At 43.3% G+C, this 27,989-nt stretch overlaps 2 protein-coding genes across 4 annotated transcripts in view; both read left to right on the forward strand.

Annotated features, from left to right (window-relative positions):
* Positions 1-3,984, forward strand: part of XPO7 (exportin 7) — an 89,297-nt gene extending 85,313 nt beyond the window's left edge. For all 3 annotated transcript variants that reach the window (XM_052644714.1, XM_052644716.1, XM_052644715.1), the window contains exons 26-28: positions 646-744; positions 1,223-1,350; positions 2,368-3,984. In XM_052644714.1, the coding sequence (XP_052500674.1) occupies positions 646-744; positions 1,223-1,350; positions 2,368-2,461 (321 nt within the window). In that variant the 3' untranslated portion in view covers positions 2,462-3,984. The remainder of the gene's footprint in view (positions 1-645; positions 745-1,222; positions 1,351-2,367) is intronic.
* Positions 3,985-14,032: 10,048 nt separating this feature from the next.
* Positions 14,033-27,989, forward strand: NPM2 (nucleophosmin/nucleoplasmin 2). Its single transcript, XM_052645337.1, has 8 exons — positions 14,033-14,108; positions 14,254-14,339; positions 14,511-14,636; positions 25,152-25,242; positions 26,339-26,493; positions 26,627-26,661; positions 27,816-27,845; positions 27,968-27,989. The coding sequence occupies exons 1-8, from the start codon at positions 14,051-14,053 to the stop codon at positions 27,987-27,989; spliced, it is 603 nt and encodes a 200-aa protein (XP_052501297.1). The 5' UTR covers positions 14,033-14,050.

The raw sequence follows: 27,989 nt of genomic DNA on the forward strand, positions 1-27,989 counted from the left end.
AAGCCACACTGTGCAGCCAAAAAACTTACATGTTGTTCTACCTTTCAAATAAAGCTCTCGGTTTAACAAAAAGAAAAAAGAGCACATGACAAAAGGAGATAACTGACCACACATGGAGAGCAAACCGTATGCCTACTATTATTTAATTTGTATGCAACATATTTTCAAAAATAAGATTTGCAGAAATACACCAGATAAAAATAGATGAGGAAAAAGAATCAATGGAATAATTTAAAATTTTAGACAATAATATTTTAACCAATCTCATCTTTATCTATGTTTGTCTCTAAGAAATAGTGAACATCCCCAAAATGTTATAAATCTCTCTCTCCTGAGACAAGATCCTGAGAGCTTTAGTGCAGGGTGATTTTGCCTATTACAATCATTTACTTGACCGATCCCATTACCCACAAAAATGAGGGTTAACTGGAAAGGTCCATTTTTAAATGAATTATCAAACCAATTCCCTGGAAAGGGAATATCTTGTAACTCACCTTATAATAGATTTAAATGAAGTTGCATGAACTATGTGGTTTACTCTCAACAGAAAAGGCTTTCAGCCTAATACACTCCTCTGTCTGGGATCTGTAGTTCTGTTCTGGGTAGCCACACACCAGGTCACTGCCTCCACTTCTCCGTTTCCAGATGCTGTCAACGGTGCTGAATATCATCATCTTCGAAGACTGTAGGAACCAGTGGTCTATGTCCCGACCCCTACTCGGCTTGATACTACTTAATGAAAAGGTAGGAGAACCAGCTCCCTGGTGTCCAGGGCACTGTGGGAAAGACAGAAGCACCCCCACAGTGGAGAAAGAGGCCCATTTTCTGAGCATGTCCTATTCATGCGCTAAACAGAACATAATCACTTAAACATTAGAAGTCAGCACCTGTAGCAGTTCAGACAGAAGGGGAAGGATGAGGAAGTGTGACAAGGAAAGAAGCCTCTGGAGATCAGAGCACCTGAGGCCTATGTTCGAGTTCCAGTTCTGCCATAAACAGACATAAGTAAGTCTAGAGATTCTTATAAAAGAAGAATCTGCATCAGGTGACCCTCATAGCATTTATCGCTTTAAAATTCTAAATTTTTAAGTAAGATAATGATATCCTACAGGTGCTTGCTTGAACTTTCAAAAAAAAACACTCCTGTTCTTCAGGTGATGAGGGGCTAGTCAACCTTTCTGCCTCTTCTCTCCTTACCTTCTCTCTTGTCTCTGCCCTGCAGTATTTTTCTGACCTAAGGAACAGTATCGTGAACAGCCAGCCACCAGAGAAGCAGCAGGCTATGCATCTGTGCTTTGAAAACTTGATGGAAGGCATAGAGCGAAACCTTCTAACGAAAAACAGAGACAGGTGAGTGTCGAATGCTCTGCCAAGAAATCCTGGGCAACTGTTAGTTTTCAGATCATTGAAACGTAGGAGACTCCTTCAAAGTCTTCTAGAGGCTGTCTAAAAAGAAGTGCTGCCCAATAGAAAAGAAAGCCACAAAATAATTTAAAATTTTCTAGTTACTGTAAAAAGAAACAAGGTTCATTTTAGTATCTTTATTTATTTAACCCATGTGTCGAAAATAATATGTTAATGTATAATCAGTATTTTTAAACTGAGAATTTTAACATTCTTTTTATCGTGCTAAGTCTTCAAGATCTTACGTATTTTACAATTAACAGGACATCTCAATTCAGATGCTAAATTCTCATCAGAAATACTTGATTTGTATTTAGATTTCCTAAGATTTACAGTTGACAAAGTAGACTCCCATACTTAAGTTGTTCCAGACATACTTAGTTGTCCAATAACTGAACTTATGTCAGGTTTTCCTAAATTGATTTTTAAAATTTTCTTTCATTTTAATTAATTTAAAATACAGCTTTTAACTTCAAGTTAATTAAGGTACAATTGGGGGACTGAATTTTAAATGTCTTTTCATTGCATTCAGTTCCTCGGTTGCTCTGAGCACTGCAAGTGCTGTACAGCCACCTGTGACTAACGGCTACCATACTGGACAGCACAGGTCTCTTGGCATTAAGACATGAGACAGCCTCATTCTTGTCCAGCCCTCACCTCGTGAAGGTTACTTCCCATCTGACAAAGATGAGATTGAGATTCCTTTTGTGCTGCCATGAGCCTGAAATGATCCTCAGAGCCCTGGATTTAACCAGATCTTGAGCCTGCCTTAAAGTTGTCAGGGAGAAAGGGGTGCAAAACTAGCCCAGCTTCTCCTTAGTCTTAGGACTGAAATTAACTGACCTTAGAACCCATTGCTTCAAACATACTGCCTCTCAGTAGCCACTTGCTCGCTAGAAACATTTTTGGCAAAGACCTTCCCCTTCCACTCTGCTCCCGCAACTTACATGCTCCTCTCTGTAGGTTCACCCAGAACCTGTCGGCATTCCGTCGAGAAGTCAACGACTCGATGAAGAATTCCACGTATGGAGTGAATAGCAATGATATGATGAGCTGACACCTCCTTGGACTCTACCTGTACAGAGCAGTGTCCCTTTGGTCTGACCCAGGGGGCGAACAATTACAATGGAGAGGGCCTGGCTGATCCTGGCCCCCTCCTCCAGGGGTATGGGGAAAATGGCAAAGGTCAACTAGCTTCTTCCCCAGGGAATAGGGGTGTGCGTGCACTCACTCGGGGGGCAGGGCGCTGCTGGTTCCTGGGGGATCGGGTGGGAAGGGTGGTGGGAGGAGATAAGGAGATAGAGGCACAAATGTGTGAGTCTCCAGCCCCCCTCCTCCTGGGGCCACCCACGGGGAAAGAACCCCCAGTGTCCTGCCACAACCTGCCTTGTATAAACATGTACATTTTTTCATAACATTTTGAACAAGGTTTATATTGACTCAAGTTTAAAAACAAAGTGTGACTGAAAAATTTTTACAGAGTCTAGTGCACCAATGCTGATGTGAGGGGTTGTGTATGCGAGTGAGGAAAAAATGTGTATTCTGGTGGCCTGAAGCTTTACTGGACAAGGATGTGTGAACGTGCAGAGATATATTTAGTGACACAGTGTAGAGAGGCAAAAAGAAAAAAAAAGTAAAAATTCCAAATGTATATTTTTTCTTATTGCCCTTCCCTTGGCCCCCCAAATTATCACTTCCTGTTACTATATTACCCTTGTTATTAGGAACTCTAAGCCATGCGGAGCACCACCCCTCCTCCCCTGTCAGCCTAGATGCCGCCCTCGGTTCCTTGGCCTCTTGCAGTGACCGACAACTCCAGCTAAAAGTGTTTGGTGTTCTTAGCTTCATCCTCTTTCCCACTTTGCCGATCCCTCATCCTCAGACATATGCCTCTTGCTTTTAAAAGTCAGATGTAACTCTATAATTTAGGGTTCTTGGTCTCTGTTCAAAGTGGAGACCAGAGAAAAGGAGTTGAGCCAGTGGCTCTCCTGTCGAGCAATTTGGATGAGTCCACCAGAGGCCGTCACGTGTGGCCAATAACTTTTAGTCTTCCCCAGCCCTCGAGGCAGTGTGTGTGGATGTGTGCGTGTGGATATTTATATATGTACCCTGCACTCGTGAATGTATGAACTGGAGGAAGTTACTACAGTCGAGGGGTTCTTAATAACAAGGTCTGCCTAGCATGAAGTATTTAACATTCTCCCACCCCTTTAAAAATATACATTTTTATAAAATGAAAACCATAATAAATGTTTTGAATATTAAAAAAAATTAACCTACAGAGGAAAATTAACGGAGAAAGCTATTTGCCTTGTACTTTTTCCACAACTGTTGCTGCTAGTTGTACGCATCTCTAGTTCAGCTCTCGCCCATGGGACACTCATCAATTAGGTTTTATTTTTATTTTTCTCCTCTACCCCCAGAAACAAGCCTGTTAATTTTTTTTTTTTTCCTTCTCCTCTGGCGACTGTGTGGTGAATCCTTTCTTGCGTGATCAGGTTGCGGATAGACTTGTAAGGGTGTTTGCTGCATACAGTGTAAGCATTGTGACCGCCAATAAACTTCAATGGTTTCTACTGACCTGGTTTCAGCAATCAAGTCTAGTGTGTTGGCAGGGACATGTCTCATTCTGAACACGTGAAACATGCATTCCTGAAAGCCAGTGGGTGACAAGGGACCCCTCAACTCTGAAATTAGCTTGTTTCTCATTGGATGAAGTCTGAGTCTATGTCTTTTTAAAAGCAGGACTCTTAGTCTATATATTCTCTATATAAAAAATATGCTGGGTCCACAGCTGTAACAAGTGAAGCCTCTCTGTCTCTTTATGAGCTTCCAGGTAACAACAGGGTACCCAGGAGAGAAGTAGTAATTGCAAAAACCCCAGTTAATGTTCTGACATATGCTCGTGGGCTGGGCATCACTCATAGACCCTGACAAGTTCAAGGATAAATATTATCCCCCAAAATATTTGGCAGATTTCATGAGCCAGAATTGTCAAATGAAGAACAGAACTGCTGTAAAAGGAACTTTCTCATCCCCTTTGCTATGTAGGACCCAGATGTAAAAGCATTGAGTTTCCAGGAACATTGAAAAGTATTAAAGTACTACAATATCTTGCTGTACCTTAATGCAGAGTGACATTCAGTAATCACAGGCTCTAGAGAGCCACTCTTGTCCACTAGATATACCTTTGTCTACTGTTTTGGTCTCTGGTCCAAAGTTATTTCACAGGCCAAAAAAATATATATTCTAATACCTAGAGGGGAAGTAGAATTGATTCACCTTAGTCAAGTCTGTCTCTAAGCCTAATAGAAAATGGCCAGTGTTCATTAATACGCAGAACACTCCAGTCACATGATCCCTTGACTTGGACTTCTAATTCTGCAGTAAATAAGACAAAAAATAACTTTCTCACAGATATTTGAAGATGAAACCCTCTCTCCCAACTATCCTGAAATTCTGACTGATCAGCAGAACCCCATACCCCTCCCTTTCCTTCCACAAAAACAATTTCAGAGGCAAGAACCTCACTAGAGGTGGTGTCTCCCCAGTGCAGTCCTAAGCCCAGTCCAATCATTACCAAGTGCCACAGTTAAAATCTTCCCCAACCACATCAGACTTTTTAAACAGTGAAGCTGCTCCTTTCTTGATAGGTACAAGAGGGATACCCCCAAAAGAGCCTTTTTTCCTGATCAATTATCAGCTATTTCACATGAGTCAGCCTAATAAATGCAAAAGCCAGTCAGTTATCTTTAAACTTTGATTTCCTCAAGACATCTTGTGGAGCTTTTATTCAGTTGAAAAATGACTTTCTTTCCAGGCTATCCTAGGCATCAAGTCAAATGTCTCTAGACAGTGTTTCCCGACACAAACTTAACCTTACGTTGACAAAAACACCTAGAATCTTTACTGCAGATCATCAAACTGTATGTATGTATTTGTTTTTGTTGGCTCTGCCAACAAATATGGTTATCCATCTTCAGTAAAGTATAATTCAGACAAAGAAAAATCAAATTTTAGGTTTTTAGATTTTAAGAAGTACTTTCAGCTAAGTACCAATTTTCTAATGATAAGTGAAAGCCTACTAAGAAGTAATAGTTTTATGTTCTGCAAACTCAAACTTATTAAGAACTTGCTTTTTTCCCTATCAAGTGCTAAAATGTTCTAGTAACTTAGAAAGTTTTAACGAAGAGTGGAAGAAGACCACTTTTCAAAATACCCATGGTTGTGGGGTAAGATGAATTAACTCCAGAGAGCCAAAACACTTCTCTCTATCTTAACTACCACCAGCCAACCCGTCCTCCACCCAAGATTTTTAGCTAGATCTACAGCAACCCACTCCAGTACTCTTACCTGGAAAATCCCATGGATGGAGGAGCCTGGTAGGCTGCAGTCCATGGGGTCGCGAAGACTCGGACACAACTGAGCGACTTCACTTTCACAGCAAACCTACATTGCCACATGAAGTGTTACCCAAGTGCTAAAGCAGAAAGGGAAAGCAAAGATGATTACAGGGAGACTGCAAAAACCATAACCGATAACAAGGGCTGGAAAAAATGTAAATGAGTATTACTTTAAAAGTCCTAGTTCTTTAAACCTTTCATGTTTAAAACATACTCACCAGCCATAATTAATACAACCACCAATCAGGTGAGAGATTATATCTAAGCAGCTTCTTGCATCAGTAGTGTGTCTCCCGGGTCTATTACATTTATCTTGAGTTTCTTAGATAACCCTGGAATTCACTAGTCAGCCAGTTTGGTTTATTTCAGGATCAATGGGTCACTAAACAAATGAGCTGCCAGATAGTGGGACATCAGATGATCAAAAGGGAGGATGAAATCAAGCCTCAGATATTATCTTCTACCTCAGAAAACCCTTACAGTTCTCAGGACTGCCTCACCACTGCTGCTGTCTGTTCGTTCATCAGAATCTACTCTAAGCCATATACCTTTTTGAGGGTCAGCAACAGAAAAGGAAACTAAAAAGGAAAAAACATCATTTGCAAGGCAAATTGGTACAAACACCCCAAAACAATGTAGTGAACAATACTTACACAAGCACAGCTATACTTGAAATTCTGCTTAACAATCACGAAGACAGACCACTCAATAAACAGAGGCATAACAGCACCACCTATATGGGCCAGAACATCCCATTGTTGGGTTACAAATGAATGAAGAGTGTCAAGTGGGAAATCTCCTAACCCCTCCTCAGTTCAGTTCAGTCGCTCAGTCGTGTCCGCCTCTTTGCGACCCCATGAATCTCAGCACACCAGGCCTCCCTTGTCTACCATCAACTCCTGGAGTTCACTCAAACTCACGTCCATCGAGTCGGTGATGCCATCCAGCCATCTCATCCTCTATCGTCCCCTTCTCCTCCTGCCCCCAATCCCTCCCAGCATTAGAGTCTTTTCCAATGAGTCAACTATTTGCATGAGGTGACCAAAGTATTGGAGTTTCAGCTTTAGCATCATTCCTTCCAAAGAACACCCAGGGCTGATCTTCAGAATGGACTGGTTGGATCTCCTTGCAGTCCAAGGGACTCTCAAAGAGTCTTCTCCCAACACCATAGTTCAAAAGCATCAATTCTTCGGCGCTCAGCTTTCTTCACAGTCCAACTCTCACATCCATACATGACCACCGGTAAAACCATAGCCTTGACTAGACGGACCTTAGTTGGCAAAGTAATGTCTCTGCTTTTGAATATGCTATCTAGGTTGGCCATAACTTTCCTTCCAAAGAGTAAGCATCTTTTAATTTTCTGGCTGCAGTCACCATCTGCAGTGATTTTGGAGCCCAAAAAATAAAGTCTGACACTGTTTCCACAGTTTCCCCATCTATTTCCCATGAAGTGATGGGACCAGATGCCATGATCTTCGTTTTCTGAATGTTGAGCTTTAAGCCAACTTTTTCACTCTCCTCTTTCACTTTCATCAAGAGGCTTTTTAGTTCCTCTTCATTTTCTGCCATAAGGGTGGTATCATCTGCATATCTGACGTGATTGATATTTCTCCCGGCAATCTTGATTCCAGCTTGTGCTTCTTCCAGCCCAGCGTTTCTCATGATGTACTCTGCATATAAGTTAAATAAGCAGGGTGACAAGATACAGCCTTGATGTACTCCTTTTCCTGTTCGGAACCAGTCTGTTGATTGAACAACAAATTAAAGGAGTTCTATGTATATCTGGATTCAAGGTCTGGAGAACAACCAAACCCAGAATACAAACTGATTAACTGGACAATGAACTTGGCCTTTTGTGAAGATAAAAGGGGCCACGCCAGTGTCTGATACTGAAAGGATGGGTGAAGGTAAAAGCATGTCTCCCCTCAGCTCGGAAAGACTGATGACAGGGCAATGAAGATAAAGCTCTGCAAGGCTCCATTAGTTCAGCTGGAAAATTAGTGGAAATGAAACCATTCTTTTGAGCTAAGAATATGACAGGACTTCATCATTTCTATTTAGCAAGAAATCAGTTCCACACCCTTTAGTCTGGGACATGTGTCACAAAACAAGTCATAAACTACCAGTCAAGCTACAAACGTTGCAAGGAAACCCTTCTACTCAGAGGACTGCCACTGCTATCTCTTCCTCCACAGAGTACCTTGTGCCTTTTCCTGGTCTGCAGGGCCCTCTCTTCTCGATGTAAACTTCTTTGTTCTTTACCCACCTTTTCAAACTAAGAGTAGAGCTCTACTTGTAGTCCCCCTACTGTCCCCAAGTCTCACGGGATTATCTGAGGCATTGCTAGCCCCAGTCCCGCCCTGTCTCAGCAACCAAAACATGTTCCTTACAAGCCGGGCCTGACAGAGAGATTATTATACAGAAGAGATCAAAATGAACGGAGGGATGTGTATCAGGGGCGTGGGAACGTCTGCAGAACCGGAGAGTGGAGGGTAGTTGGACCTCCTTTGGGTGAAGCCCCTGCGGAGAGATCCCAGGCTGCCTACGTGGTGCGATTAAGCTCACATCGTTACCATAGGCCTCTCTACCGAAAGGAAAAGGGAAGAAGTCTCTGACACAAGCCCCGAGGCTCTGCGAAGTAAAGAGGGAAAGAATTCACCCCTGACCCGGCACGACTTCCCGACAAACCTCCACGCCCCGGAGGCGGTTCGCTGCTGTCTTTCGGTGCCCACCCTCCTCCCCCCTACGCGCCTGCGCACAGAGGCCGGCTCCACAGGCGCGTGCTCTCAGGGCCGCCGCTCACCCCACCTCTGCCTCTCTGCGCAGGCGCAAGTCGTGACTCCCAGCGTCCACTGGCCGCGGTGGCGGCTGGGAGCAGGGCTGGGCTGCCGTATGGTTGCAGAGCGTTCCTCTTAGGGAAGGTCAAAGCTGGGCATTGTATTGGGTAGAGGTATCCACGGTGACAATCACAGAGGCACTGTTCAAGGACTTGATCCCTGGCTGGGAAGAACTCAGTGGAATGGGCAAACAGGCTGAAAAGGATGATTACTGCATGCTGTTTGCTCTGAGATACAAAGGAGAAGCCCCCAAGAAGAGCAGTAACAGAAGCAAGTTCGTCGAAAGAGGGCAAGGGAGAACATTCAAACAGCGTAAAAATCCTGAAGCACGAAACGCCTTGTACCTTTGTGGGTGCTGCAAAAACATCATGACTGGAGGGAGAGTGCAACCCTAAACAAGTCTGCATGAAGGGTGGAGCACAAGAGGTTGGGATTTGATACTAAAAACCATTAAGTTTGAAAGCAGCCTAGTGACCAATCTTTAACTCACCACTGGTGAGTAAAAGCCTTTAATTCACCGCTAGTGAGGAGCCTGGCATGCTGCAGTCCATGGGCTCACAAAGAGTTGGACATGACTTAGTGACTGAACAACAATTGAGTAATAAGGAGTTCGAGAGAGGTAGGAAATATTGGGGGTGAGGGGTGGACTCAACAGGACTTGGGGAGGGTAGAGAAAAGTAGATTGTAGTATGATTCCCCCCAGGATCCAGAGTAGGACAGCAGCTGAGTCAAGGCGGAGGAATCGTGGGACATTATGGGAAAGAGTGCTTGGTGAGCCTGAATGGAACTCTGATCTAAGGAGACTTCCCTGCTTTTACAAGCAGAGCACTTGGAATTCAACAAGAAATTAGAAGAGGAGGGAACAGTACCCAATCATGATAAGATATAAACAATCAAATCCAGGAATGTCAAAAAGCATAATACATCATGAGCAAATAGGACTGGTCCTAGAAACGCAAGGTTGGTTTAAAACATTCAAAAAAATCAGTAAATGTAATTGACCATATAAGCAAAGGTAAAGAAGGTGAACCTTCCAGTGAAGAAAAAGCGTAAGATAAAAATTCTCACCAACTAGAATTAGAAACATTTTTAGTATGTAGAAATATGAAATATTTCATAAAATATGAAATCAACTATATACTAAAAGATACACTATCACTAGATGAAATTTTGAAATATATACTATTTGCTATAGCATCCAAAAGTATGAAATACATCAGAATAAATTTAACAAGATATGTGCTGGATTGGAACACTAAGATCTATAAAACATCACTGAGGAAATTAAAGATCTAAATAAATGAGATTAAAACATGTTCATGGACTGTTGACTCAAAACTGGGATGGCAGTTCTCCCCACACTGAACTACATTCTACAGGATCCAAATAAAAATCCCAGAAGGCTTTTTTCTTTTTTTAAAGAAACTGGCAAGCTGATTCTAAAATTTATATGAAAATGCAAAGAACCTGGGAGAGCCAAAATATCTGTGAGAAAGATGAGCATTGGCGGGTTCAACTACCTGATTTCAAGGTTTACTATCATGCTACAGTAGTCAAGACAGGATCGTATTGGCACTAGGATAAACAAACCAGTGGAACAGAAGAAACTCCAGAAATAGACCAGCATATATGGTTAGCTGACTTTTGACAAAAGTGCCAAGGTAATTCAATAGAGAAAGAGCTGTCTTTTCCGGAACTGGTGCTATAAGAATTAAATATTCACTTGAAGGGGGGGCTAGGGAATGAACCTCGACCCTTACCTAACACCATGCACAAAAATTAACTTCAAATGGATCACAGATGTAAAAGTAAAAGCTAAGACTACAAGGCTTCCAGAATGAAACTTAGGAGAAATTTTTCACAACCTTGAGTTAAGAAGCAAAGATTTCTTAAAATATCAAAAGCATGATCCACAAATAAAACTATTTGACTTCAAGCTTTAAAATTTCTGCTCTTCGAAAGATACCATTTGTTTTTTAAATGAAAAGGCAAACCATAGACAGGAGTGAATATGTATGCCTAACACAGTCATCCGAGTATAAAGAACTACAGTAAGAATAACTCAATTTAAAAATGAACAAAATAATTGAACATTTTTTTTCAAAAGAAGATACACAAATGACCCATAAACAATTGAAAAAAATTCAACATCTTTTGCTATTGAAGAAATATAAATAAAAACCAGAAGAGATGTCACTATATAAATCCACCAGAATGACTAAAATTAAGAAGACTGACAATGCCAAGTGTTGACAAAGATGTAGAGCAACTGGAATTTTCATACATTTCTGGTAGAAATGCAAAGTGGTACAGGAAATTTGGAAATAGTTTTACAGTTTCATATAAAATTTAATATACACATACCAAATAACCCAACAGTTACACTCCTATGTATTTATCCTAGAAAAACTAAAACATATTTCCATGCAAAGACTTGCTCTCAAATGGTACAGCATTTTTATTCATAATAATCTAAAACTAGAAACTACCCAAATATTCATCAACAGGTTTATCAGTCAGGGATGTAGCACAGGGAATTGGCTAATGCAATCATGAGCATTGGCTAGACAAGTCTGAAATCGGTAGGACAGGTTGTCAGGAAGAGCAGGCTGGAAGCTCTAGCAGGAGCTGAAGCTGCAGTCCAGGCAAAACATCTTCAGAGAGACTTCAGTTCTGCTCTTAAGGACTTTCAACTGATTGTACCAGGCCCACCCATGGTATTGAGGCTAATCTTTACCTAAAGGTAACTGTGGATGTAAATCACATCTATCAAATACTCTCATAGGAACTGCCACATAGAAGGTGTCAGCCACACCCTCATTTTGATCAAATAACTGGTTGTGATAACCTAGCTAAACTGACACCTAAAACTGACCAGCAGGTGTCTAGATATACAAATTGTGGAGTACTACTCAACAATAAACAGAAACAAACTACTGATACAGCAACAATATGGATAAATAAATCTCAAACACATTTTGCTCAGCAAAAGAGGGCAAACAAAAATAGCCGATATGAATCTGCTTATATGAAATTCTAGAACAGTCAGTACTAATCTACAGTGTCAGAAAGCAGAGAAGTGTCTAATGCCAGTTAGTAAGGGGAGGATATTGACTGCAAAGGGAAACAAGGAAATTTGGAGGAGTAACAGAAATTGTAACTTGGCTGAGGTGATGGCTACCTGGTGTGTTGGTGGTAGTGTTGTTTAAGCACTCAGTTGTGATCAACTCTTTTGTAACTCCGTGGACTCTGGCCCATTAGGCTCTTCTGTCTATGGAATTCTCCAGTCAAGAATACTGGAGTGGGTTTCCATTTCCTTCTCCAGGGGATCTACCTGACCCACAGATGGAACCCTCGTCTCCTGCATTGGCAGGTGAATTCTTTACCACTGAGCCTGGTGTATACATCTGTGAAAATTCAAATTATATGCTTTAGTTCAGTTCAGTTCAGTCGCTCAGTCGTGTCCAACTCTTTGCGACCCCATGAATCGCAGCATGCCAGGCCTCCCTGTCCATCACCATCTCCCAGAGTTCACTCAGACTCATGTCCATCGAGTCCATGCTGCCATCCAGCCATCTCATCCTCGGTTGTCCCCTTCTCCTCCTGCCCCCAACCCCTCCCAGCATCAGAGTCTTTTCCAATGAGTCAATTCTTCGCATGAGGTGGCCAAAGTACTCGAGCTTCAGCTTTAGCACCATTCCTTCCAAAGAAATTCCAGGGTTGATCTCCTTCAGAATGGACTGGTTGGATCTCCTTGCAGTCCAAGGGACTCTCAAGAGTCTTCTCCAACACCACAGTTCAAAAGCATCAATTCTTCGGCGCTCAGCTTTCTTCACAGTTCAACTCTCACATCCATACATGACCACAGGAAAAACCATAGCCTGGACTAGACGGACCTTAGTTGGCAAAGTAATGTCTCTGCTTTTGAATATACTATCTAGGTTGGTCATAACTTTTCTTCCAAGGAGTAAGCGTCTTTTAATTTCATGGCTGCAGTCACCATCTGCAGTGATTTTGGAGCCCAAAAAAATAAAGTCTGACAGTGTTTCCCCATCTATTTCCCATGAAGTGATGTGACCGGATGCCATGATCTTAGTTTTCTGAATGTTGAGCTTTAAGCCAACTTTTTCGCTCTCCTCTTATGAGTACATTTTTGTATATGAACTATTTCTCAGTAAAGCCAGTATTTTTAAAAAATAAGCTCTTTCCTGCACAGTTGAAGCTCCACTCCAATCCGGGTTCCAGAGGGATTCCTCCAGCACCATTTGTGGAAAAGACTATGCTTTTCCTCGACGCCTTTGTTGAAAATCGGTGAAGCTTATATGTAGGTGAGAAGTTTCCAGGATAGAAGTGATGCACAATGAGAGAGGTTCCTTGTTAATTCTGAATCCCAAACAGAGGAATCACTTAGAGGAGTAGGGGGTCAAACGGAAACCTGCCTCCTGTTCACCACGCTCACCCAAACATTTCAGTGCTTCACTGTGCCATGTGAACTGATGTTTGTTAGATGAGTGGCCCTCAGAGTCACTGTGCCCCATGGTGCATTGTTCACCAGCTGCGTCTGCTGTCCTCTTCCTCATCCCCACTCCTTCCTGGCCTTGGGAGAAGTGAGCCTTTTGGAAACTGGGCTCTTCATCTTTGGGGACCACAGCCCTGGGGGTCCAGCCCTCTGGGCCTGGGGAGAGGCCCACACTTGGCATGGAGGGAAAGGAAACAAACAGAAAAAGGCAGAGGAAGGGTGAACAAGGCTATGCTTCCTTCTGGGTGGCAAAGGGTCTCCACGGAGGGCGCGGGCGGGCTCCCGCAGCAGGCCGCAGTCAGTCCCCATTAGTCAGGACCGCGGTTCTCACGGTGTGGTCCTAGACCCGCAGCATCCACCTCACCTGGGCACCTGTTTAGAAATGCTAATTTTCTGGATCCCCCCGTAGGAAACGGTGGAGGTGGGGCCTAGCGCTTGTTATTTTAACAAGCTCTCCAGGTGCTTCTGAGGCGCCAAGGGGAGGAAAGAGTGGAAGAACGGGATGGGGGCTGATTAGATCCCTCCCGTGGCCCCTTCCCAGGCTTCATAACGACCCGCTGTGGGCGGCCGGGCCCTCAGGTGAAGCCGCGATAAGGCCGGAGTAAGGAAGCCCGAGAGGGAAGCGATCCGAGGAGGAGCCGATGAAGTGAGCGGAGTTAGGGACGGTGAGGTGGAGGAGAGGTTGCGAGAGGGCTGAGTCCCAGGGTAGGGTGGACCTGAGGCCGGGCACCGAGCCGCCTTCCCCGCGGGTGCCGGGCGCTGCACCTCGGGGCGCTGGGAGGGCCAGCGGGGCAACCCTTCCGCTCGGGGCGCTCCGCGCGGGGTCTCTCCAGCCAGGGGATTGTATTGGGCCTTTCCTCGGCAGCTGCTCGGCCCCCGCCCGCATCATGAATCGCAGTGCCATCAGTAGCACCTCCGAAAAGGAGACACTAAGCCTGCTCTGGGGTGAGTGAGGCCCCAGGGTGTCCTCGGAGCAGCGGGTGTCCTGGTGGCGGGGAACGTCTCTGGGGGAAGAGAGAGGGCTGGAGGGAGAGAGAGGACGCCTCTCTGGAGCCCTCCCTCGGCCCTCTGTCTCCCTGTCCCTTCGCAGGCTGTGAGCTAAACCAGGAGAGGCCGACTTGGACCTTCAAACCCCAAAAGGTGGGGAAGCAGGACTGTGTGCTGTCGCTGAGTACGGTGGGTACCGCTCTTCTGAGGAGGGGAGAAAGGGTGGGGCAGGGAGGAACTTGGCCAGACACGCAGGAGCAGGTGGCATTGCCTGGTCCCCACACCTGGAGCCAGGCTTCCCTCCTCCGCCCTCGCCCTGGGGGTGAGGACGCTCCCTGTCCCTTTTTCCACCCCCCTCAGATTTCCCTGGGTGAGAAAGCCAAAGAAGAGGTGAACGTCGTGGAGATCCTGCCCTCGGCAAGCCAGGAGGACAAGAAGAGGAGGCCCCTCACCCTGGCCTCGCTTCGGGCCTCGGTCCTCCCCATGGTGAGCTTCCCTGAGGGCCTAGGAAACCCTGGCTCCAGCCCGCGGAGGCCCTGCTCAGGCCTCACCCCTCGTGTGCAGACAGACACAAAGGCGTTCTACAGGCTCCTACAGACGTGCGGCTGGTGCCCCAGAGAAATATTTTTTGTTGTTTAGTCGCTAAATCGTGTCCCACTCTGTGACCCCATGGACTGTATGTAGCCCACCAGGTTCCTCTGTCCACAGGAATTCCCAGGCAAGAATACTGGAGTGGGTTGCCATTTCCTTCTTCAGGGCATCTTCCCAACCCAGGGATCAAACTTGTGTCTCCTGCATTGGCAGGCGAATTCTATACCAATGAGCCACCTGGAAAGCCCTAGAGAGGCGTATAGCCCAGCACTAAAAGCCTGGACCCGGGAGCAGGGAGCCAGGTTTCCATCCTAGTCCACTGCGTTTTGTGGGGGAGAGGGGAGCGGTGTGCACTGAGCCCTAACCACTGGACAGCCAGGGAACTCGAGTCCACTCTTCGCTAGTTGTGTGACTTTGGGCAAGTTAAATAACTTTTCTTCAAATCCCATTTTTCAACTGTTTACTGCTGGTGACCGTATACTGTTGGTAATTTACACACTGCTTGTGTATCCAGACTGTGTATCCAGAAATCCTCACTTCTAGTCATTTGAGTTTTCTGTGTAGATCTTTGTGAATAATGGCAGTTTTTGTATTTGTCTTTTTTAATCCAGTACACGGGCTAGCACCTCCAGTATAATAATGGATAAAATGATAATGGTAGATACCCTTGTTTCATTTCTTTAAAAAGGAATTCTTCTTACATTTCTCCATTCAGTATCAAGTATGTGGTAGATACCCTTTGTCAGGTTAAGAAAGTCTCTGTCTAATCCTACTCTACTTTGAAAAATTGACGTTTCTTCTTTTTAATCATGATTGGTTATTGAAAGTGTTTCTATTCATATGATCACGGGCACTCTCTCCTTTAATCTGTTAATGTGGTAAATTATAGTAATAGAATAATATTAAACCAACTTTGCGTTCCTGAGATAAACATTACTGATTGTATTATAAACTTCTAGATTTGCTGTGTTAATAAGACACTTTTTTAAAACTTACATACTCATAAGTGAGCTTGGCGTGTAATAAATTATCTTATTTGGATGTCAAAGCATATTAGCCTTATGAACCGAGGCATAAAATGTTCCCTTCTCTGTGGACAACAGTGATTTGAAGACCAGGATTATCTGCCCTTAAAGATCTGGGAGGTTGATGTGTAAAACTGCCCTTAAACCTATTTTTTTCTCTATCAACAAGATCTCCCTAGATCTATCCATTCCCATAGTTTTGCAGACCACCTGTACAAATGAAGACTTGGAAATTTATCCTGTAAACCCAGTCTCTCTTGTGCTCCAGATACTCTGTCCAACTCAATACGTCAACAGTTATCTAATAGTTATCCCTGGTGGGTCAGCCGGTAAAGAATCTGCCTGCAATGCAGGAGACCCGGGTTCGATTCCTGAGTCAGGAAGATCCCCTAGAGAAGGAAATAGCCACCCACTCCACTGTTCTTGCCTGGGAAAAATCCCATGGATAGAGGAGCCTAGTGGGCTACAGTCCATGGGGTCGCAAAGAGCTCGGCACGACTGAGCAACTAACACTTCACTTCAACAGATATTATAAACTTAACCTACTAAATCCAAATTCTTAATTTTTATGTATGACCTCTTCCCCCATCCCCAAATCTGATATCCTCCCAGTAAATAGCTATTTAGAAAACCTTCGAGTAGCCATAGCTAGGACTTCAGAAACTATATTGAATAAAAGTGGTGAGAGTGGGCATCCTTGTCTTGTTCCTGATCTTGGAGGAAATGCTTCCAGCTTTTCTCCACTGAGTATGATGCTAGCTGTAGGTTCAGAAATGGTATTTTTAATTTTTATTTTATTATTGTTCAGTACTAGCATATAGTTATATAGGTGGCTTTTGTACTGACCTTGCTAAATTTGCATATTAGTCCTAACAGCTCTTTATTAATGCCACCGAATTTGCTATGTTCTTATTCATGTCATCTGTGAATAAAAGCAGTTTAACATCTTCATTTTTTAATCTCTATACCTGGCATTTCTTTTTCTTGTCTTATTTCACTGACTAGGACAGCAAGTACAATGATGAATAAAAGTGGTAAGAGCAGGACTATCCTTGCCTTTTTCCAGAGGGCAAGTATTCAGTATTTTACCATTCAGACAGATAAAAGATTTTTGTAGATACGCTATGTTAGCGTAACAGTTAACAGTTGTATCAGTCTTTTTCAAGAACCAGATCTTGGCTTCATCAGTCTTTCTCTATTGTTTATCCACTTTTGTATTTAATCTATCTGTTGTTAATTTCTTTCTTCTGCTTATTTTTGTTTTAATTTGATCTTTTTCTAGTTTCTTACAGTATAATCTTATATTATTCATTATGAATCTTATATTATTTTTTAGACCTTTTTTGGATATAAGCATTTCATGCTATGATTTCCTTCTGAACATCTTTCTGGCTTCATCCCTCCAATTTTGCTAAGAATATTCATTTTAATTTAGTTCAAATTATTTTCTAGTTTTATTCTTCACTCCCTGGGGTACTTAGAAGTATGTTTGCTTTTTAATTTCCAAATAATTAGAGATTTTCCATTATTCATTCTTTACTTGATTTCTATTTTAATTTGATTGTGGTATGAAAATATACATTATTCGATTTCCATCTAAATAGGGTTGACTTATTTTATGGCCCCTAATATATTGTCTTGGTGAATATTTTATTTATACTTGAAGAACATGTGTTCTCCTGTGGTTGGGTATATTGCGATGTAAATGTTGATTATTTCATGTTGGTTGATGATTTTGTGTGAGCCTTCTAATCCTTACTCATTTTCTGTCCACTTGCTCTCTTAGTCACTGAAAGAGGAATATTGAAAACTTCAACAATCATTGTATCTTTTTTCTATTTCTCTTTTTGATTCAGTTTTGCTCCATGTATTTTGAAGCTCTTTTGTTAGGTACATCCTAATAAATTCTGTGTTTCTAAGATTATTAAATCCTTTTGGTTAATTGATCCATTTATCATTATGAAATGTTCCCTTTTTCCCTGACAAACATTTTCAAGTCTATTTAGTCTGATTAGTATAGTCAGTCTAGCTCTTTGTATTAGTGTTTGTGTATTTTTCCTACTCTTTTATTTTGTTATTTTACTGAAACCTCTGTATCTGTATGTATAAATTTGATTTCTTTTCTATAACACATAATTGAGTTTTACCTTTTGTTTTTTTATACTTTGATCATCTGACTTTTTAGAGCATTTGCAAACCTTTGAGAATTATTTCTTCGAATATTTTTTTTTCTGTTCCATCTCCTCTCATCTCTACTGAGGAGTCCAATTATCAATACCTGCCCACACTTCATTTTACTGTCTTAAAGTATTTTTCCTGTGTATTTCATTTTGGATAGTCTTTATTTATTCAATGTCATTTTTCTTTTCTTGTGCAGTACCTAATTTGCCATTAATCTCATTAGTGTATTTTCATCTAATTAGATGATAAATCCACAGATCTAATAAATTCTATGAACCTCAGTGTGTCTTATAATCAAAATGTTCCAAATCAGTGATAAGGAGAAAATCTTAAAAGCAGCCAGAGTTAAAAAAGGCATCTCACACAGGGGAACGAAGACAAGGATGTGAGTAGATATCTCCAAGTGATGCAAGCTAGAGGACAATGGGAAAATTTTTTCAACTGTTTCATCTCGACTATATCTGTTATTATATTCCTCTTTTTAAAACTCTTAGTAGTGCTTATCATCTTTCCTTTTTCCCTTCATTTCTATCACTGGGTATCAGCCTTTCTTTTGTTTTCAAAGAACAAGCTTTTGATTTTGTTGATGTTTTCTATTGCTTCCTTATTTTCTATTTTATTAATTTCTCTGGTTACCTGATTTTTGGTTTGCTTTGTTCCTTTTTCTTACTACCTGAGTTAGCTATTTAGTCCATTCATGTTCTAGCTTATTTTTTCCAAGTACATTTTGTTTATTTATTTTGAATATTATAAATTTCCCTCTGAAGATTTTTTAACTGTATCGTTTAATTTGTGTTTTGTTATATTTTCACTATTTTATTTTAAATGTTTTCTGATTTCCATTATGATTCTTTTTCGTTTTGTTGGGTTTTTTTGTTTGTTTTGCCCATGCCTCAAAACTTTCGGGATCTTAGTTCCCTGACCAGAGATCAAACCCACGCCCCCTGCAGTGGAAGCGTGGAGTCTTAACCACTGGACTGCCAGGGAATTCCCCCCAGTTACAATTTCTTATTTGATGCATGAGTTACTTAGAATTTTTAATTCCCAAAGATATGTATATATATACATTCTGTGATATTTGAAACTTGATTTGTGGCTTACTACAAGGTAGTATTATAGGATTATATGTATGTCCATTAAATCAAGCTTATATAGTCAAATCTATATATATTTTTTCTCCCTAATCTGTTGATTACCAAAAGAAATGTGTTAAAACTTCCTACTGTGATTGTAAAGTTTCAATAGATTCTTCTCATAATTTTGTTTACTTTGTATATGCTTATTCTTTAATTGAAAAAAATTGTTAGATAATTATAGATTCACATGCATTTATAAGAAAAGATATTGGGAGATCCCTGTATATTTTGCCTAGTTTTCTCCAGTGGTAACATTTTACAAAACTGTAATATAATATCAAAGCCAAGATATTGATGTTGATACAACGCACGGGTATTGTTCTGTACTACTTTATCACCTAAGTTTCTTTGTTTAATTTTATCTGTTATTTTGGCTGCACTGGGTCTTTGTTGCTGCACGGGCTCTTCTCCAGTTGCAGCGAGTAGGGGTTGCTCTCTAGTAGTGGTGCACCGGCTTCTCATTGCAGTGGCTTCTCTTGTTGCAGAGAAGCCTAGGGTGCACAGGCTTTACCCTAGGTAGGTCAGTTCTTGGGCTGTAGAGCACAGGCTCAATAGTTGTGGCCCACAGGCTTAGTTGCTGTGCAGCATGTGGGATCTTCCTGGACCAGGGATCGAACCTGTGTCTCCTGCATTATCAGGAAGGACTCTTTACCACTAAGTCACCAGGGAAGCCCTCACCTAAGTTTTATATCCACTATTGTAGCCAAGATACAGATATCATAGCCAAGTTTCAACAGCCCAGAGATCCCACATGTTTTCCCTTTATAACCACTCACCTGTCTCCTGTTTCCTCACCCACCCTCAAATCCTGGCAACCACCAGTCTGTCCCCCATTTCTAAAATATGGTCATTGAAATATAATCAGACATACGTAACTTCTTAGGAACTGGGTTGGGTACCCCCACCCCCATCCCCACCGCTCAGCATATTCCCTGGAGATTCATTCAAGTTGTGTGTGTGTTTTTTATTGCTGACTGGTATTCCATGGCACAGAAGTACCACAGCTCAACCAATCATCTGTGGAAAAACTAGTCTGATTCCAGTTTGGGGGTCTTAAAAATAAAGCTTCTATGAATGTTTGTATATAGGTTCTTGTATAAGCCTAAGTTTCAATTTTTCCTGGGATAAATGTCCAGGAGTGCAATTGCTGGATCATATAGGGTGGGTGCACATTTAGTTTCTTAAAACTGCCTAATTGTTTTATAAAGTGACTGTACCATTTTGCATTTCTACCAGCAATGCATGAGTGGCTGAGTTTCTCTGCATTCTGACATTCTTGTTGTCACTAGCTCTTATTTTAACCATCCCAATATGTGAGCTTCCCAGGTGGCACTAGTGGTAAAGAACCTGCCTGCCAGTGCAGGAGACATGAGAGACATGGGTTCAGATCCGGGGGTTGGAAAGATCCCCAGGAGAAGGGCATGGCAACCCACTCCAGTATTCTTGCCTGGAGAATCTCATGGATGGAAGAGCTTGGTGGGCTACAGTCCATAAGTTTGCACAGAGTCAGATACAACTGAAGCGACTTAGCATGCAATATGTATGTAGTTATGTCTCACTGTGCTTTTAATTTGCATCTCCCTGATGGCTAATGACGTTGAACATCTTTTCATGCAGTTTTTGCCATCTGTATGTTCAGTTAAATGGTCATGTCTTTTGTTCACTTTCTAATTGCATTGTTACTGTTGAGTTTTGCTAATTCTTTACATACTGTAGACCCTAATCATTTGTCAAATACATGGCTTGCAAATATTTTCTCCCCAAGTTATAGCTTTCTTTTCATCCTCTTCATGTGAACTTTTACAGAACAAAAGTTTTTAATTTTGATAGGGTCCATTGTATTATTTTTTCCTGTTATGACTTTTGATGTTAAGTCTAAGAATGCTTTACCTAGTTTGAGATCATGAAGGTTTTCTATGCTTTTTGTCCAAAAGTCTTACAGTTTTACATTTTACACTTTAGTCCATGATCACGGTCACATATGCCATGAGGTTTAGGTGAAGGTTCATTTCTTTGCCTGTGGACATCCAATTGCTCCAGCTCCATTTGTCAGAAAAGCTTCTTCCATTTCATTGATTTTGCACTTTTGTCAAAAAGGTTGCAAGTATTTGTGTGGATCTATTTCTAGGTCTTATGTTCTCTTGATCTGTGTCTATCCCTCTAATATCACACTGTCTTGATTACTGTACTGTAGTTTTATGTATGTCCAGACTATATTGATGCATATAATTTACAGGTTTATCTTTCTTGTAAAATTGTTACCTTCCTTGTATAATTGTAAATATCTTCCTTATCTAATTCTTTTCTTTATGTGGTGATCTTCTTTATCCCTAAAATGCTCATTGAATTGAAGCCTGTATTGTTGTTGTTGTTGCTCAGTTGCTAAATCATGTCCAATTCTGCCACTCCATGGACTGCAGCATGTCAGGCTTCCCTATCCTTCACTGTCGTCCTGACTTTGCTCAAACTCACGTCCATTGAGTCAGTGATGTTATCTAATCATCTCATCCTCTGCCACCCCTTCTCCTCTTGTCCTGAATCTTTCCCAGCATCAAGGTCTTTTCCAAAGAGTTGGCTCTTTGCATCAGGTGGTCAAAGTATTGGAGCTTCAGTATCAGTCCTTCCAATCAATATTCAGGGTCGGTTTCCTTTAGGATTGACTGGTTTAATCTCCATGCTGTGCAAGGGACTCTCAAGAGTCTCCTCCAACACCACAAAGTCTGTATTGTCTGATAATTATTTTGCTTCCCGGGTACCATTAAAACGTTGACAATGTGATTCCATTCTTCTGATTTCTGATGTTGCTGTTGAGCTCCTCAGTCTGTCTATCGTTTCTTTTTTGAAGATGTGTCCTCTCTAGCTGATGTTAAGATCGTTTCTCTTCTTCTCTGTCATTTCACCGTGGTATGTTCAGGTGTGGGTTCATTTTTATGTACCCGTTCATGGCTGAGGATCTGTCTTGGATTGTTTCTGAAGAACTCTTGGTTGTTATTTCTTGGAACACTGACTCCATCCTCTCCAGTCCCTAACTCTGATTGGATGTACAATGGACCCTCTCTGTCCACCATGTTCGAATCTTCATGTTTTATCCGTCTCTCTCTCTCTCTCTCTCTCTTTCTCTCTCTCTCTGCTGCATACTGGGTAGTTTCTACCCAGCACTTCTCCAGCTTATCAATTCTTCTATCAGCTGGTTCACTCTGCTTTTTAACCATTTGTTCACTTGATTTCAATGCATATGTTTTTTTATTTAAATTTATTTTTAATTGGAGGATAATTACTTTATAGTATTGTGTTGGCTTCTGCCATACATTAACATGAATCAGCCATAGGTATACTTCTGTCCCCTCCCTCTTGAACTTGCCTCCCACCTCCCTCCCATTCTACCCCTCTAGGTTGTCACAGAGCACCAGATTTGAGCTCCCTGTGCCTGCACTCCATGGGGTCGCTAGGAGTCGGACACGACTGAGCGACTTCACTTTCACTTTTCACTTTCATGCATTGAGAGTCCCAGGGATGGGGCAGCCTGGTGGGCTGCCGTCTATGGGGTCGCATAGAGTTGGACCCGACTGAAGCAAGTTAGCAGCAGCGATACAGCAAATTCCCACCGGCTATCTGTTTCGCATATATGGTAATGTAAGTGTCAATGCTGCTCTCTCAGCTCGCCCCACCCTCTGCTTCCCCCACTGTGTCCACAGTCTGTTCTCTCTGTGTCTCCACCGCTGCCCTGCAGTATTTCAGTGCTTACGTTTTTGATGTCTAGAAGCTGCTTTTGGTTCTTTTTATTTTCGTTAATATCTTGTTCTTATGGTTCTGATTCCTGTTTTACATTTATATAAATATATTCCTATTTTATATTTATACTGGTTTTCATCAAACTTATTTCATGTTGCTTAGGTTGTTATTCTCCTTTCTCAGATTCATGATTGTACTAGGCTGCGCCCTTCTGTTTCCGTCTGGTACTTCCAGCAGTGTTGTTCCTTGTGTGTTTTGTAATTTTAGATGGTGAACTCATCTTCTGGTTGGGTTTGGTTCTGTTTTCTGAAAGAATTCTGCATGAAAAGAACTCAGTCTCCTGAAAGACTGCTTTCATTTGCATCTGCTATTTGCCCCAGATATCTCACAAGCCTGGGGGTTTTATGCAGTTCCCTTAACTTGGCAGTCACCACCAAGTAAATTCACTCTGTGTAAGTGAGAGGGACAACTGCAGCTCTTGGCCTCTCACAAGAGGCTCTGTTATCTCACACGGGAGTTCTTGCTTCCCTCCTTTGAGGGTGGGTCATTCCTGGTTGGATGGGTTGGGGTCCTTCAGTCCACTCTCCTCAATCCTTTGCTGAGATGTAGCCATTTGAGGGTCCCAGCATGCATGAGGGGCTGCGTTACAGCTCCCCTCTTGAGCCCAAGCCGTTTGTCTCCTGTCCACATGAGTGGCACAGCCCAAGGACATTTTCTTCTTTGGGGGGCTGTGCTGGGTCATCTTTGCTGAGCGCAGGCTTTCTCTAGTTGTGGTGAATGGAGGTGGCTGCTCTTTGCCGTGGTGTTCGGGCTTCTCATTGCAGTGGCTTCTCTTGTTGCCACTGGTGGGCTCTAGAGCACAGGATCAGCATGGGGCTTAGTTGCTCTGTGGCATGTGGGATCTTCCTGAACCAGGGATGGAACCAGTGTCCCTTGCATTGCGAGGTGGATTCTTGACCACTTGACCACCAAGGAAGACATCATCCCTTCTGCTGCGGCATCAGCCCCTACAAGGGCTGCTCTTTCTGACCACGGGGAGCCTCTTTTCTGTCTTACTGTTCAGGCAAGCAGTAAAAACATCAAATTACATTTTGTCTACCATTTCTAGGTGTTTGTGGCTGCAGAGTTTGTTTTTACTTATCTGCTCCCTGTCTGAAATAGGAACTCTAATTTCTCTAAGCCTCAACGTCCTTCTCTGTAAAGTAATAGCACCTCCTTTGTGGGCTCCTTGTGAAAATTTAAATAAGATAGATGAGGTAAAATGCTTAGCACGGGGCCTGGCACCTAGTAAGAACTCAAGGAACTTAAGTATCATTGTTGTTACTCTAGAAAATTTGCAAACTTTGGAAAAGTAGAAAGAAAATCAATACAGTACTGTGCTGTGCTTAGTCACCCAGTCGTGTCCGACTCTTTGCGATCCCACGGACTATAACCTGCCAGGCTCCTCTGTCCACGGAGTTCTCCAGAATTCTGGTGGGTAGCCATTCCCTTCTCCAGAGGCTTTTCCCACCTGGTCTCCTGCAGGTGGATTCTTTACTGTATGAGCCATCAGGGGAGCCCTTTAAGACAATAGTGAAACTATAACTTTGCATCTGCTTTTCTCATTCAATCAGTGCTTTAGTCAGCTTGGCCACAATCACAAAATACTAGAGTAAGTGGTTTAAACAGCAGACATTTCTTTCTCACATCTCTGGAGCCTGGAAGTCTGAGACGGGGATGCCCACATGGTTGCTTTTTGATCAGGGACCTCCTCCTGGCTTGCAGGTGGCCACCGTCTTTCTGTGTCCTCACACAGCCTAGGGAGAAAGCAAGCTCTCTGGCCTAGCCTTCTAAGGGCACTAATCTCATGATGAGGGCCCTGCCCTTATGACCTCATCCAACCCTGATTACGTCTCAAAGGCTTCATCCCCAGTTACCATCACATTAAGGGTTAGGGGGCTTCAGTGGGAGAATTTGACAGGATGCAGGACAGTCCATGGCTATAAGATTTCTCTGTTTAACAGCTGCCCCCCAGCTTGGAAGCCCACCTATGATCTTGGCAGGAATGAGATGATCAGATCCATGTTCTTCTCTGACAGAGTCCACCTCAGCAGGGAAGGCCAGGGGGTTGGGAGTGCAGAAGGTTTCAGGGAACCCCTGAAGTGTGTGGTGGAGGGGAGGGAATAAATTGAGTACTTCTGCCTGAGGCAAACCCCCCCATCCCATCCCACCCCCCGTCTCAGGTGCCAGGTCTCAGTAGCTCGTCCTGTCTCCCCCTCCTCCCCTCGCCCTGCCCCTCTTCCTCCCCTACCTCTGCCTCTCCTTCCCTCCCCATGCCCCTCCATCTCCCCCTGCAGGTCGTTCTGGGGTTGGAGTTTTCCCCTCCAGTCACGTTCCAGCTCCGGGCTGGCTCTGGACCTGTGTTCCTCTGTGGCCAGGAACATTACAGTAAGTCCAAGCTTGGACCCTAGTAAGGTCTTCGAGTACAGTGCCCAGCACAGGGACAAGGACGTAAGAGGTCCTCAAACACTTGATAGGTTCTTGAATGGTTAGAAAGGGTTGCCAAGGCAACAGAATCACCAGCAGCCTGGACCAAAGGCGTGGGCACGGGTCCTAGCCCCGGTTCTCCTTTACCCTCCACCACATCCTCTCTGGACCACGGACCCCTCAGCTGTAACACCAGGGAGGGTGGGGGTATACTTGGTTTCATCTTCCAAGACTAGTTGTAAGGAATACATGCCATATTCAGCAAAAGCACTTAACATAATTCCTGGTAGCAGCACACATTTAAACATTACCTGCTATGAAGTACTGTTGGTCAGTCCCTGAGTTGTGTCTGACTTTTCGTGATCCCATGGACAAAGCCCACCAGGCTCCTCTGTCCATGAGATTCTCCAGGCAAGAATACTGGAGTGGGTTGCCATTTCCTTCTCTAGGGATCGTCCCAACCCAGGGAGCAAACTCACCTCTCCTGCATTGGCAGGCAGATTCTTAACCACTGAGCCAGCTGGGAAGTGTTGGGTTGGCCAGAAGTTCCTTCAGGTTTTCTGTATGCTGTTATGGAAAAACCCAAACGAACTTTTTGGCCAACCCAACATGGGGCTGTAGCAGTGCCATGGTCCCCGGCAGATGGCTGTGCTCGTCAGGTCCGTTTAACTGCCTTCTTCTCTGTCCAGTGGTGCTGCTTTCATCAGGGTTCTCTCCTGCTCCAAACCCCAGGCAGGTTCCGCCTCCCTCAGGATCAGGCCTGAGCTCCTTGGCTGCTGTGTCCCCACCTTCCCCCTCCTCCTCTCACGTGCTCCTTCCCGCATCCCCTTCCTGCCACCAGAGCTGTACTTCACCCTGTTCCCCCACCCTCCTGCCACGGCCTCAGCCTCACCCACTTAAGCTGCACTTTGTCAGGGAGGCCAGAGAGTGTCTGCGGGAGATGGGCAGGCAAATGCTTCCCACTCCCAAAACTGGGAGATCTGGGAAGGGGAGCTGGGCAGAGGTCCCCGAGCCCCGAGGCCCTGCCCCATCTCCCATGCCATCGCTGACATTTCAGATGGATCCTGGGAGGAAGTGGAAGAGGAGGAGGATGACCTGGAGGAGGAGGAAGATGATGATGACGACGATGAAGATATTGATATGTTCCTGGAGGAGACGCCCATCAAACAAGTGAAAAGGCTGGCACCCCAGAAGCAGACAAGTGCTGGCAAGGTGAGGGAGGGTTGCCCCAGGACTCCCCAGAAACCTGGGCAGAGGCTCCAGGCACCCCCTGCCAAATGCTCAGCCCGTCTTCTCTGGCCCTGGCCTCGGCCAGACTCCCCCTAATGCTTGTGTTGGTTTCCAGGAAAAAAAGGTGGAAAAAAAAGACGAGGCAGTAAGGTAACTCTTTCCATCTATTAAATTAGCCGACAATTAGTATCTCTTTTAACGGAGATACATAGTGCTTGAAAGAGAATGCTACACGTGTGTGCAGGTGTGTGGTACACGGGGACACAGTGGGCTGCTACTGTCGGTTGGCAGAGCCTTTTTGAAAGGATTAAGCAGTTCTTCTGATTTCATTCCACTTATAGCAGTTCCTAAAGAACCCCATCTGAAATATGGGGGAAATTATTCCCAGGTGGCTCTGCCTGCCAATGCAGGAGATTCGAGTTCTATCCCTGGGTCGGAAAGATCCCCTGGAGAAGGAAATAGCAACCCACTCCAGTATTCTTGCCTGGGAAATCCCATGGACAGAGGAGTCTGGAAGTCTACAGTCTATGGGGTCACAAAGAGTCCAACACAACTTAGCAACTAAACAACATGTGCACTAAGAAACTTATCACTTCATTATTCTAATAATAGTATAAAATGGAAGCATTCTAACATCCATCTATGTAGCAACTGCTTAAACTGTCATGTCTTCTCAATGGAATGCAACATAATGCCCACGAAGAATATAGCAACCTGAAAAGTGTTTATGGAATTCAGAGAACAGGATATTATTTTCATTTTATTTCACATGTTTTCAGAACAAACAAAAAAGTTCTGAAGGGAAAAAAATGTTAATATTGGTAGGAGGTAAAGAAAATTATAGGTAGTATATTCTCATCTCTATTTGCTATATTTTGTGCAAGGTGGTTAACATCTTTTATGATGAGAAAAATATTTGTGTCTTATACACAAATAAAGCAGATAGAAGTTTAAGAAAAAAAAAATCTTGTTTTGAAAAGAGTCAGGAACTTCCATTGAGGGTCCAATGGTTAAGACCCCATTCTTCCACTGCAGGGAGCACAGGTTTGATCCCTGGTTGGGGAACTGAGATCCTGCATGCTTTGTGCCACAGACAAAAAATAAGTTTAAAAAATAGAGAGTTGGTTCCTGGCAGGTGACAGGTGGAGAAGTGAACCTCTAAATCACAGTCCCTGCTTCCTGTTAGTGTCCAGGGCTCAACTCTGCAGCCTGGGCTCTAGTACGGGGCCTGGGGCTATGGGCATGGAGCTGAGTCTCTCTCTAATGCGTATTCCCGCTCCTTGTCCAACCCCACCCCATTCCAGACACCATCTTAAAGGGAGCCCTGCTGGAAAGTGAGTATTGCTAAGAGGCCATCCTCCTGGGGAAGTGGGGATGGTCTCCGGGAAGGCGCTAGGATGGGGAGAGGGTGGGACACTGGAGCCTCTCTTCTCTCATATGCCAAATCCACACCCAGACCTAAAAAGCCAGGACGTTAA

This window comes from Budorcas taxicolor, chromosome 8 (assembly GCF_023091745.1).
Source record: "Budorcas taxicolor isolate Tak-1 chromosome 8, Takin1.1, whole genome shotgun sequence".
Lineage (NCBI taxonomy): Eukaryota > Metazoa > Chordata > Mammalia > Artiodactyla > Bovidae > Budorcas > Budorcas taxicolor.

Coding starts and splice junctions, on each gene's coding strand:
- NPM2 (XM_052645337.1), top strand. CDS start 14,051: ATGAATCGCAGTGCCATCAGTAGCACCTCCGAAAAGGAGACACTAAGC. Junction 14,109..14,253: donor GACACTAAGCCTGCTCTGGG/GTGAGTGAGGCC, acceptor GTCCCTTCGCAG/GCTGTGAGCTAAACCAGGAG. Junction 14,340..14,510: donor GTGTGCTGTCGCTGAGTACG/GTGGGTACCGCT, acceptor CACCCCCCTCAG/ATTTCCCTGGGTGAGAAAGC.